This window comes from Drosophila grimshawi, unplaced genomic scaffold (genome assembly GCF_018153295.1).
Source record: "Drosophila grimshawi isolate 15287-2541.00 unplaced genomic scaffold, ASM1815329v1 contig_1377, whole genome shotgun sequence".
Lineage (NCBI taxonomy): Eukaryota > Metazoa > Arthropoda > Insecta > Diptera > Drosophilidae > Drosophila > Drosophila grimshawi.
Window position 1 is genome coordinate 15,623,322 of NW_025062900.1, and position 12,455 is coordinate 15,635,776.

General features: G+C 33.7%; 1 protein-coding gene across 3 annotated transcripts; it reads right to left on the reverse strand.

Moving 5' to 3' along the window:
• Positions 1 to 660: 660 nt before the first annotated feature.
• Positions 661 to 12,063, reverse strand: LOC6562958 (choline/ethanolamine kinase). Of its 3 annotated transcripts, none has more exons than XM_032736444.1 (8): positions 11,694 to 12,063; positions 5,647 to 5,753; positions 5,171 to 5,570; positions 4,909 to 5,061; positions 2,605 to 2,993; positions 2,477 to 2,542; positions 1,763 to 2,180; positions 661 to 1,679 (listed from the first exon to the last, which is right to left on the reverse strand). In XM_032736444.1, the coding sequence occupies exons 1-8, from the start codon at positions 11,712 to 11,714 to the stop codon at positions 1,617 to 1,619; spliced, it is 1,617 nt and encodes a 538-aa protein (XP_032592335.1). In that variant the 5' UTR covers positions 11,715 to 12,063; the 3' UTR covers positions 661 to 1,616. The 3 variants fall into 3 exon arrangements, 2 of the variants coding, with proteins under 2 accessions (XP_032592335.1, XP_001988039.1); XM_001988003.3 differs by lacking the exon at positions 11,694 to 12,063 and adding an exon at positions 6,680 to 6,865; XR_006246593.1 differs by lacking the exons at positions 661 to 1,679; positions 11,694 to 12,063 and adding exons at positions 2,250 to 2,336; positions 6,680 to 6,871 and having other exon boundaries at positions 2,120 to 2,180.
• Between the last annotated feature and the right edge of the window lie 392 nt (positions 12,064 to 12,455).

Below are 12,455 nucleotides of genomic sequence, written 5' to 3' on the forward strand. Positions count from 1 at the left end.
TGCAGCTGACTCGAAATCAAATTAATTAGCAATACACAGGCATTTGCCATACAGCTGATTGTGCATTGAGTAAGTAAATTTTGATAAGTGCCAAAGAAAATGCCCCACAGAGCTCAGCAACAGCTAACAAACTGAATCCTTTGAAATGTTTAAGGCAATTTATTGCATTTTTAACAAATATTTATTGTTAAATGAAAATCACTCTGAAATCTAAAACAAAATTATTGTTTTCAATAAAAAAGTTAATCTTCAAATTGTAAAAGTTCTTTTACTATTTCTTATCAATGTTTCCTTCTATTTTCTATTATTTTATTATATTTCTAAAATCAGAAAAAGAACACTTCAATTTTTAAGAAAAAATACGTTTTGAAATTAAGAAATTAAGAGTAATACAATTTGCTATAGACGTCTGTGTTTGAATCGCCGTAAATTCTTAAGATTTCCAAGAAAAATCGAATGTAAGAGTTCTCTGCACATATAAGAAAAACACCCTGAAATTTAATTTTTTAGATAACAACTCTTTGAAAGCCTGGTTATTGGAATAACAAAATATTCCATTTAAGATATATTGTTTTCGAATAAATGAGGGGCGCCAAAAGTATGATTTTTTCCAAAATTTCCAATTTCTCCCGCCCATAGTATAAGAATAACACAAAATAATTTTAAATTGTAACTAAATTGTTGATTTATTGATTGCATTAAAAATTAGAGGCAAAAACGCTAAGTACTAATTACATACGAGTATACATATATATATATATAATTAACTACATTTATTTAAGGAATACGGTAGGTACATAAAGAAAAACAATTCATTGTTGATTGTTGCTGCTTCTTGCTCGACTTTTAAATAAATCATTGATTTTCGAACTAAGCAATTTAATCTAATGCGTGTACATGGTTTGAAAATAATACTAGAATCCGAAAGTGAAAGCAAAAGGATAACAAATTCGAACAAGTAATAAATTCGAACAAATTGGTATGGCGTGTGTGTGTGTGTGCTGTGTGTGGGTGCAAATGCATGAAATTGAAGAGCTAAGTAAGTTAGTTAGTGTGTGCTTGTTATTAGTAGTAGTGATGTATAGTAGATGCTGCCTAAATACTTGGATACAGTTTGTAGTGTGTGGGTGTGGGTGTGGGCGTAGTTTATCCCCGCCCCAAACCCCTTTTTACCAAAAGCAACAACAATCGTTAATAGGTAAAATTGTCGACTGCCTAACTCATGCAATAATCACAGCTGCAAATAATTTGTTTTGACTTTTCTTCTCAGCAATATCAGAATATTATATATGGGTGCATGTATAGCACAAGCTATCCATATCATCTCATGTCATATCATATTCATTTAGTATATTCATCTCAAATAAAAGATCTCATCCTCCATAGCTATAGCACATCTGGTCCATGAAGTAGTGTTGTTCTCAACTAGTTGCCAAACTGCAATAACTAATACAATAACTAATACGAATACGATTCCTGGCTAAAATTGGATTCCGGTTTTCATTTTCTTTTTTTTTTAAGGTTAAGGCCACTTAAGTACGCTTCTCGATTCGATTAAGTGCGGTTTGATGATTGCAGTAGTCACCATCAAAAATTTGATCCTCAAAAGCCAAAACTCATTTTGCCAAATAGGCAGACTTCAACTGCTGATATTCCAGAATTCGCGCAATGCCATATTCCTGAGAAATGAGTTTCGAAAAGATTAGAGTCAGTTATATATATTTCAATTCGCATTCAAAAAAAAAAAACAATAGAAACTTACCCAATAACCAAATTCAATGGCTGAGGTAACATTGACCACCGACCACAGACTCCAGAACAGATGCGAGAGCATGGTGAAGACCTGAATCTCTGCATCGACCGTATCGAGTTCCTGCATAGTGGGTTCGAAGAGCTCATCATCGTGATATTTCTTCAGATAATTGACTATGAAGTCGCGTCGCTGCTGGACCGTGGCATATTGCTCTTTGTAATGATGGAAATAGGGGAATTGCGGATTGGTATAGTCGAAGGTCCATTCGATGAAGTGATTGGCCAGATCGAAACCGCGATAGTTATAAGCGCAGTACTCAAAGTCAATGATAATGAGATCCGGCTCATGATCGGACATAAAGCTCGAGTCCAGTGCGGAGTCATCTGTGGTATCCAATTCCGGACAGGGTGAGGCGCTGTGCGATTTACTATATGTTTGCGAATGCGAAATTAGTCAAATTTGTTATAGATATTCAATAATATATGGCATGGATAACCTGTATGTATTTGGTAATTTGCTTGGGCCGATTTTAACAACCAGCCTTATACATTTTACTCAAATCACGACCGCAGCAAGAGGCCATCTAGAATTGTAGGTAGTTTTAAATGCATATATAGACTGTGAACTAATTTGGCAGTTGGCAAATAAATACGGGTTAGCGGCCAAACAGAAATATATTTTTGTGTTAAATAACAAAAAGAGTTCCAATTCAAAATAACTCACTTGTCATCCGTATCCAAGTTGCTGTTGCCATCCAGGCTGTCGCCCAGTGTCTCATCAAAGTTGGATCTATTGAGGAACGGCATGCATTAGTACGCATATTAACTATATATTGTTTTAATAGAACTCACCTCAATATACTTATCGATTCCCTGGGTGTACGTTCTTGTCCACTGTTCGATTGCCTCAACAGGATGTTGCCTTCCTGCAGATCGTTGTGGCAGAAGACGACCGGATAGTCACCCGAATCGAACAACGATCTTAGCCAGGCCATCTCCTGCACATAGTCAATGGTGCGCATTAGTTCACGCTGCTTTTGCAGCACCGCCGAACTGGGCCTCGATTCAATCTTGCCCTTCACAATGCTCTCCAAGCTGGCCAGCCAACGATCCATGCAGTTCCATATCCAGTCCGGTTTCTTGGACAACGGTATATTCAGGCTATGGATTTCACCCATTTTCTCGGCGATCTTCATGGAGATGCGTGCATCGCCCATCTCTGTTGTGGCCAAGGAACGTGCCTTTAAAACATATATAATTTTTCTCATTATTATATTTATATATATGAAACATAGGATAACTATTAGTCGTGAACTTTATATGGATTATATGCCATATTCTTTAATTTAAATATGACTTAATATAAATAGCGTGATTAATAAACTAAAACTTTAATATTTTCTACATAAATGACAGAAACCTGGGTGAAAACTTTCAGACAATATGCAGATTATAATATATGGCCAGGTATCGCATAAATCTTGCATTAAAGGTGATTCAATAATTAAATAAGTAAGTATTTAAGAACTAAGTAAACTAAATATATATTTAAGAAATAAATTTAATTTATGACAATATATAGCTAGATATATTCTTAAGCCAATTACAACTTGCTCTTCGAATATTTTACTTAAACCGTAAACATCTGAAGTGCCTAAAATGTAGTGTATACATAATGATATTAAACATAGCAATCTTTAGCCATTTGTATTTGAAACTAAATTAAAGCAGGCAACACAATTTGGTTAAAAGGCCAAAACCAAACCTACAAACAATTAATTACATTTTTTTCTTTCAAATAAACATGGAACAATTAAATAATTAATTATATTAAAAATGAATAAGCCAAAGAATCATTTAAGTTATACCAAGCAAGGCATTTAAAAAAGTATATCAAGTTGATGGCCAAAGTTACTACATGTTAATAAGATTAATTAATTCAGATTATTACTTATTGCTAAGTCATAAAAAAAAAAACAATAGAAAGGCAAATAATTTATGAAGTTATGTACACGATTTTTAAAAACCTTCAATCATAGGATTCAAGACCATTAACTACAGCGATAATTTTTAAGTAACTTTTAAGTACTCGCAACACCAATTAAACTAATATATAATATAATTTATTTACACAATAGCAAATGCACTGTTTTGTCTTGTGTATAATGTATGAACTAAACTAATATAGTGATACATAAACCTGCATAACTGATTTTTTAATGTATCGCATATATACTGCATACTTGCCACTTGCCCGAGGTTGCTAGCGCAAGTATTTGTTTACCTTAACCGAAACGTGGCTGGTAACTAAGAGATTTAAATACTTGAATGGATTGGTTTTCGGGAGAACAACAATAATTGGCCTGCTGTGAATCTAAGCATATGTCAAAACACCTATGCAAACCTATGAGTTGCGTCTATATATAAAAATACAATCATTAATCGAACTTCGGACTAGACTAGAATAATGTATAATTCTATAATATAAAATACTAAAAATATATGTAAAATAAAACAGGTTGTCAATCTTATATAGATGCAGTGTATTATTGTTACACGTGTCTAGCTGATATTTAAGGTACTTTATATATAATAAATATGTGAAATATAATAAATATGTTAGAGAGCGTATAATCTACTTTTAAAATAACAATACAGTAAACTCATAGGTTTTTTGTCATAGATGCGGTAATAATTCATATTTTAAATATATAAATGACAGGGGTGGGTATACAATAATATTTTCTCTTTTGCTATTAACTATAATAACAGATAGCCTAATGCAAGATAAGATTGTATGTATGTATATATCTATATGTATATCTATTTAAGTTTGACTTATTTAAAACGACAATGTGAAAGGAAATGTTATTAAAACATTCTTCTTGGCAAATGTGTCAAACTATTCGTAAGTTTCAGTTATAATATAATTAGTATTCTTAATTTAATAAATGCAGATTTGTTAAACCATTTACAATAGGTATGGCTTGATGTTTATATAAATTACAAGTTATACATATATATACATAGAAAGAGAGAAGTTGTGTCCATGAGGTATGCTTTGTATTGAATCCAACATTTATACATCTAATACTCTTCTAGCAATATATGCCCTAATAATTACACTAACTGCATTTGATTTCATAGTTAACCTACCGAAATATATTGCTCAATGCGTCCACCGGGAAAGATGCCGTGTAGCTTTGGTCCAAAGTTGCGCTCACTGAGCAAGGCGAAGACAACGGATTCGGTAATCATGCTCTCCAATGCGTGATCTCCATGTGTCTGGCCATAGATGCGCAAGAGAACCTGTTGAGGGAAATATATATATATTTGTATATATGTAAATATTCGATTTGAATTTGTGCGTGTGCCAAAAATGCGTTTGTTTTGGATGATTGTGGCAACGCTGACCTACCTCACGCGGTTCCTGCTTGGGGGGAGCGTGCAGGCGCCTCAGCAGACTTGAGTCACCGCTGTCGCTATCGAAGCGTCGCCGTTTGTTTGCCTGTTTGGCGCTCAGCGCCACATCATCATCATCGTCTGCGGCGCCAGCAGCAACGACGCCCCCGACAACCGTTTGGGCCAATTCATTAGCCAACTTGGGCGACTCGTTGTTGTTGTTGTTGTTGTTGTTGGTGCTGCTGTAGCTGTTGCTATTCTTAGCGAATGTCGAGGCAGCTATAACATGTCTGCCAATGTTGACATTTGGTTGCGGCTGCTGCAGCTGGTGTTGCTCCACCTCCAATAGTTGCTGTTCATCAAAGTCATCCAAGTCGGGCAGACTTACGTAATATAGGAAATTTGAGAGGCCGCCACTAAAAATTATAATACATCAATCAAATATATCTAATATATACATATATCTATCTATATGGATTATATCTAACTCACCTGATACGCTTCACCACAAGCTGCTCCGGGGTGGCCACCTTCCACCTTCCGGTTAGATAGTCGCGGCAGATGCGAGAAGCCGCCTGTCGAATTTCCTCGAGTGTGGCCTATTTGGTGTATTGCCAACACCCACACACACACACACAACCAGAAAGAGCGCAAAATCCAATTCCGTTCAAAAGAGCGCATAAAACGAGAAAGAGAGAAATAGATTTCAGTTGCAAAGAGCGGCCAAAAATGCGAAACGTTTCAAAAATTGACAAAACAAATGTATTTGCTGAGAGGGGTTGCAATATAATAAGCATAAGAGACCCAAAAGAAGCAACGTCAGAGTTCTAGAAATATTTACGCTTTGAATTCTTATGGCAAAATTACAAGGTCTTTCATGTTCTAAAAAGTCTAGACATGTGCTAAAACTGACGTTTCAATGATCTAAGACCTGTGTTACCCAAATAGCATGTAGGCACAAAGCAATAAAACCTTATTTTTAAAGCGAAATCTTAGCAAGTTATTTTTGTAATATTCAATAACTGTATTTCAATCACATAAATCAAATTTATTTGCAACTTTTAACATTTGACTTGGGTGTATTTTAAGTCTCTGTATCTAAACTGAACTTTTATCTGTCTTACATATTTCTTTCAAATTTAAATATTAGTATTCATTTTAGGCTTATGAATCTTTTTTAATTTCCAAAAAAGTCTTCAGAATTTAAATAAAATAAATAGTAATATAAAAATGTATAAGAATCCGAAGTCATTGATAACTAATTAATATGAAATTAAAAAATATACCAAAAGTAAAACCAATTAAGTATAGATATAAATTGATAAGGAATTAGTTAGATTAACTAAAAGTAGACTACTAAACAAAAATATAAAAATATATTTAAAAATATTAATTGTATAAATAATATAAATACAAATAAAGCTAAGAAAAAACTCTAAAGAAATATTTAAGAATAGCTAGTATTATATCAAATACATATTATAGTGGTACCTAGTGGTACTATCATTCAATTTATTTGGCTTACATTGCGTCGAAAGTGTTGCCAGATATGTTCATAATTACAACGTTGTCGCTTGCAACAATTCAGATCGATTCCTTGCAATTTCTGCTGGTTTTGTCGACGAGATTTCTGTTTATTGTTAACACGTTTACGTTCTCTCATACTACACTTTACAAAAGTTCACCAATCAAAAATTCAATATTTGTATATAGTATATATATATATATATATACAAGTGTAAATCTTATTATATAAAATAAAGAAAATCAGAAAGTCAATTCCGTATGCACGCAAGTCTTTTAAGATATTCCGCGATAAGTCGATTGCTCCTCACAGCTGGGCGGCCAATAACGAACTGAATTCAAACTACAAACACCAACTGAACTGCCTCATAGACGCCTCGAGACGCGGTCTCTGCTCACGCTCTCTCCTTTCACACCCCTTCGCTATCCTCTCTCTATCTCTTTGTGTGTGTCTTTCTCTTGTTTCTTTCTCTTTGCGGTTAGGTTAGCAGTTGTTTATTTGGTGGTTGCTGCACCACAGCGAGCATGCCTTTCCCGGATTTGCTAAGGCAACAAGCATATGTTCTAAGTACGTCAATTGTTTCTCGAAACGACTACGAAATTTGCGTGCTTTGTGATTCCGAACAGATGTTAACAGGCCCATGGGGTAAAAGGTGTATCGATGACGTCTGGCGACAGCTAACGCTAAAAGCAAATAGGCACCCCTAGTGTAAGATAATTTAAAGGCTTTTCAAGTACTTGAAAAAAAACTGAAAATGCACTTAAATATGTACTGAATGAAATATATATATACAATTGCGAAAAAGAAATAATAATAGCACCCCTACGACAACAAACCATTAGTTTAATAATTAATAATTAAGTTTAATATTCGCAGTATAAAAAATGTTAGTATTGCTAATGGAAATATGTTCAACATGAATAAAACATATTATAAATAAATCAAATATGTATAATAAATATACATATATATATCCGACATTTTATTTCACTTTCTTTAATCTAACAGTGGGACCGCATGTGTATATAAATGGGTGCAGCAGCAGGTAAATGCAATATTTATATACAATTTACAGTTTCTTTTATTCGTCTCTTTCTCAGGCAACCCTTACTCCTACCTAGCTCTCTAGCTCTCTCGCTCTTATTCCCACCCTCTCTCTTACGTGTTACGCTCTCGCAAAACTCGAAACTCTCTTTTGCATTTCTATATATTCTCTAAGTTTACATATTAAAATGTTCTGTTCCAAAACTCGAATATATTAAACCTAAATCATAAAATTATTTATGAAAAGTATTTAAAATGTATATATATTCATAGAAACTTACTTTAATTAGTATATTTTAGTATATTTTAAATAAATATATTTATTTTTATTACATCAATCAATATATTTATTTATTAATTATTATATTTATATATATAAAAATTTCCAATAATCCAAAAATGCAACAACTTTCCACACACACACACACACACATACACATAAACACACTCGCATTGGTCGTGGAATTTTCCACACCATCATCGCAACAAGAAAATCTTCCATTTACGTACAAAGCCAAAGTCTTCTTATCTGTTGTAAGTTGTATAAAATATATACTAAATGAGTCAACAGTTTAAGCAAGCAAAAGTAAAACAAAAGAATGAGAAACAAATTACACAAGGGAATTGCAAATCGGTAGGTGATAAACCCATTAAGGGTTTACATACCGCCTAATAGTACAATTTGGAATACAATTAATGCAATTAACAGCAAAATCAACAACAATAAGACTTTAATGCCTTCTTACGTCGATGCCACAAAGGTCTATGATAATCAGTTCCGGGCCTTATCAGTTGAAGCTTTTCGGCTTATCAGCAACATGTGGCGCCCAGTTTGTAGCAAGATCTACGAACTCTCTACATTATAAATTTTGCGACAGTCCTACAATTACGTTCATACAATGTATGAACGATAACATTGTATCACTAACACTATTCACATAACACTTAAAAAGTCCAAGTGCTTACAGATAAGTGTAGCCAGATACTAATTATTGGCATTTAGTTTATTTCGTTCTCTAAGGTACTTTAGCGCGAATCCACTTCGAAGTATCCGTTAACTCGGGAAAGCTTGGAAATATCTGATAGAGCTGTGGTTAGACCCATCTTTAATATCCTATCCTACAGCAAGACGGTGTGACAGACTAGCTAAAATGCGAAACCGAAGTAATTCTTCACAAGGAAATAAAATGTGGTACTTAAAAGGTCCAGAAAAGAAGTAGAGAAAACCAGCAAAATCGATAAAAAAATTGTAATGGCGAGACATTTTGCTCAATGTATTAACTCATTATTAGGTCATTGAATGTTGCATGCATGTTGCTTTCCTTATCAACATGACTATAAGTAGGTCAGCTAAAATATGCATTTAGTCTAATACATACTCTTTAGTTGATAAGCAGAAATTGCAAATTGCCAAATTTTCGAAAAACATTCAATAAAATTCAGATAAGATATAGCAAAACGAGCGCGTGTGTGAAGCAAGCAAATTATAGGATCACTAATCAACAGTCTAATCAAAGAAATCACAAACAGTTCATAAGAAATCCCAGGAAATTTGTTTACGTAATATCAATAAAATCAATTGTATGTATAAATTTACCGCTAAATGCATTGAATGAGCAGTATAATCCACAATGTCATTAGAGTATACATTTATTTATATATTTTTCATAGACTGAACACTGAAACACTGAATGTCATATTATTATTATCTACAATTATCCGTTATATTCAATATTTGTTACATAGTTTTAGAATATAATACTAAAAGTACAAAATTGATAACAAATTTTTGTGAAATTTGATATTAATTAAATACATAATATTTCAAATAGTTACGTTACAGAAGACGTCATTTTGAAAATGAACTATGAATTTGATAATAAAAATATATCCTTGATTTTAGTCGTTCGCAATTCGATAATATAATTGTATTCTTCTTTAAATTCAATAAAATTATATACGATTACGAAAACTAAAATATAACATTGATTTGCAAAAAATTGAGAATAATAATTATATAATTATCACATCTCGCGTGATGAATAATTGTTAGTCATTTAGTAATTCCAGCACATTAATTCACAGCAGTACAAATAAAACGGAATAATCCCACAATCAACAACAACCTCTCATATACAGATAATGTAAAATAGGGAATAAATGCATAATAGGCATAAAATATAATACATTACAAACTGTTTAGCGCTATTACCTGACTAGAATTCTGCAGCTGCGCAGCAGCAGAGTCAGCGACAGCGCCTTCACGTGACTTGTTATGTCGAAGCTGGCAAATCCACCAGCAGTAGTCACCACAACAACAAGAACCAGGGTCAAGCGAGGAGGGGGTGCGGAGCAAAATACTCGACTTTTTATAACCAAAACGGTAACAGCGAGCAGCGCTGTTTAATGCTGCGCGCATAAAGAGAAACCGTGCGACGTCCATTGACTGTTATAGTTAGCGATTAACGCGAATAACTTAATGGCAACAAGTTAATAATCACAGAAAAACAAAAACATAAAAAAAAAAACAGTAAGAATGCTTTAGTCGAGTGATCTCGACTGGTTGATACCCTCGTAACGAATCAATTAAGCCATGGTTTCCAATTTTGCACACTAGAAGGTTTCTCAATTTCTATTTATCAAGTCAAAATAAATTTTAAGGCACCGCACGTTGTTTTCATACCTAAACTGAAAGCAAAAAAACACGTGACTACAAAATATTTGCATGCACATATTAACATATGCATATATATATATATATATATATGTGTGTGTGTGTGTGTGCGCGCGTCTCGGTGAGCTGCAAAATATGCATACACAAAGAGCTACACATATTTGTATCGCTTCACCATGCACGCATGTACACATATACATACATACATACCTTGTAGAGGCTTACGTCGTTGTTTGTGCCAGCGAAAATATGGATTTGTATCGATATACGAATTATCGATCAAATGGAAAAAAGCTCGTTATGAGCTGGACATTTTCTGCCTGTTACACACTTTTGCTAACTTCATCATACCCTTTTAAACATTTGCAGCGTGGCAGCGAGGCAGCGTGCGATAAGCTTTACACTTGAACGATTAGCAAGGAATCAGAATATAAAAGACAAAGTCGAAAGAAACGACAGAAAAACCTTCAATGGCAAAGCGAGTCGAATCATGAATACCCTTGAAATTTTTTTTGACTACGTCGTAGATGCAATAAGTGTTTATGGGGCTTGATTATTATCTTGAAGATTGTTGGTTTGATGTCAATGTACTTGGATTCCCTTCAAATACGCAATAAAAAACGATTTAGATTACTACTGTGTTTGTGCTTAAGTCCTGCGTCTGTTTTCTTCTCTGATCTTAAGCTTATGGAGAGCCAGAGGCATATACCTTCCTTACCCGTGAAGACGGGCAATAGAGTGCCTTTCCTAGCTAGCTCATCAGCGTTACAGTTGTATAAATAATTAAAAAACAAATAAAACAAAAAAAGTAAGTGTTCGAAAACATTTTCTTGATAAAAAATAAGCACAAAAATTTCAGCTATTTTTTTGTGAGAAATATTGAGAATTTATATATGTTTCAAACAAATTAAAAATTAAAAAATTAAAAAAAAAAAAACATAAATAGGACTTTGGAAAAATGTTCCTGATGACAAAAAGTACAAAAATTCCTGAAATTTCAATGTCAGAAATTTTAAACTTATATTTTTTTTTTTTAAATTGTGTATTCTTTGCCAACAGTCAACATAAGGCTTTTAATATGTATAAATAATAAAGCCAAACAAACGTATTAAAAAAAAGCTCAAAAGTGCACTCAACTTTTATTTATCGCATTGCGTTTTACCATGGGAAGACTACGATGTATGACACACAAACGGCGGTCAACGTACGAAATGCACACATACATGCATATATATGTATGTGTATGCACATATGTATTTATATTGGTAAACAGGTTAACAGACACTTCACACTTACCGTTTGCAAATTGTTTGACATCTTGTGTTGCACACTCTCGCTCTCTACACTGATTCCTGATTGGCTGTTTGCTTTTGCTGCCTCTTTGCTGGCGTTCGTAGTCGAAAGGGTATGTAATAATAGTACTAAATACCAATGTGTGGGTGAGTGTATTTAACTTCGCACTCCCCACAATACTCAAAACAATAATAAGAACGATTAGAAAATTACACGAGCCACTGACACAATTCACTTTTGTACTAAATATAATTACGACCAAAAATAATACAAATTGGCGTATTTCGTGCGTGTTTTTGTTTGCTTAACGGTATTTATTTTCACTGTTTCCGACACCTATTCCACAACTATCTGCGCGCCCGTTTCATTTGCTACTGCGATCGGAGCTTTGGTGTGAGAGCGCCGATTGCGTTTCACATGTCTGCTCATTCTTTATCTTATCAATACTTTTCAAAAAACGTGAAAATCGATACTGTTATCGATACTCTGCAAGTAGCATGTCTACCGCGATCCAGCTTTTGCAACTGTGCGCCAGTAATCGCGATATCTGCTTTTTTAGGAGCAGGCTACCGGCTAAAGGCTGCTTGCTATGACAGCTATTATTCAAATATTGATGCAAATCAACGTAAGAATAAAATTGTACTTTCCAAATAAAATTATCAGGCTGTTTAGATTACGTTGCTTCTCAGTTTCATAATACACAGTCAGCTTGATTTATGGTCTTGCTTTCTACGTCAAAGGCAATCAATTGCGTTTTAAATAAAT

What these genes read in the sequence shown, in the direction of transcription:
- LOC6562958 (XM_001988003.3), bottom strand. Translation starts at nt 6,817, where the DNA reads ATGAGAGAACGTAAACGTGTTAACAATAAACAGAAATCTCGTCGACAA. An exon ending in CTTGTGGTGAAGCGTATCAG is followed by an intron (nt 5,571 to 5,646) that starts GTGAGTTAGATA and finishes TATAATTTTTAG; the next exon opens with TGGCGGCCTCTCAAATTTCC. An exon ending in AACTTGGATACGGATGACAA is followed by an intron (nt 2,181 to 2,476) that starts GTGAGTTATTTT and finishes GCAAACATATAG; the next exon opens with TAAATCGCACAGCGCCTCAC.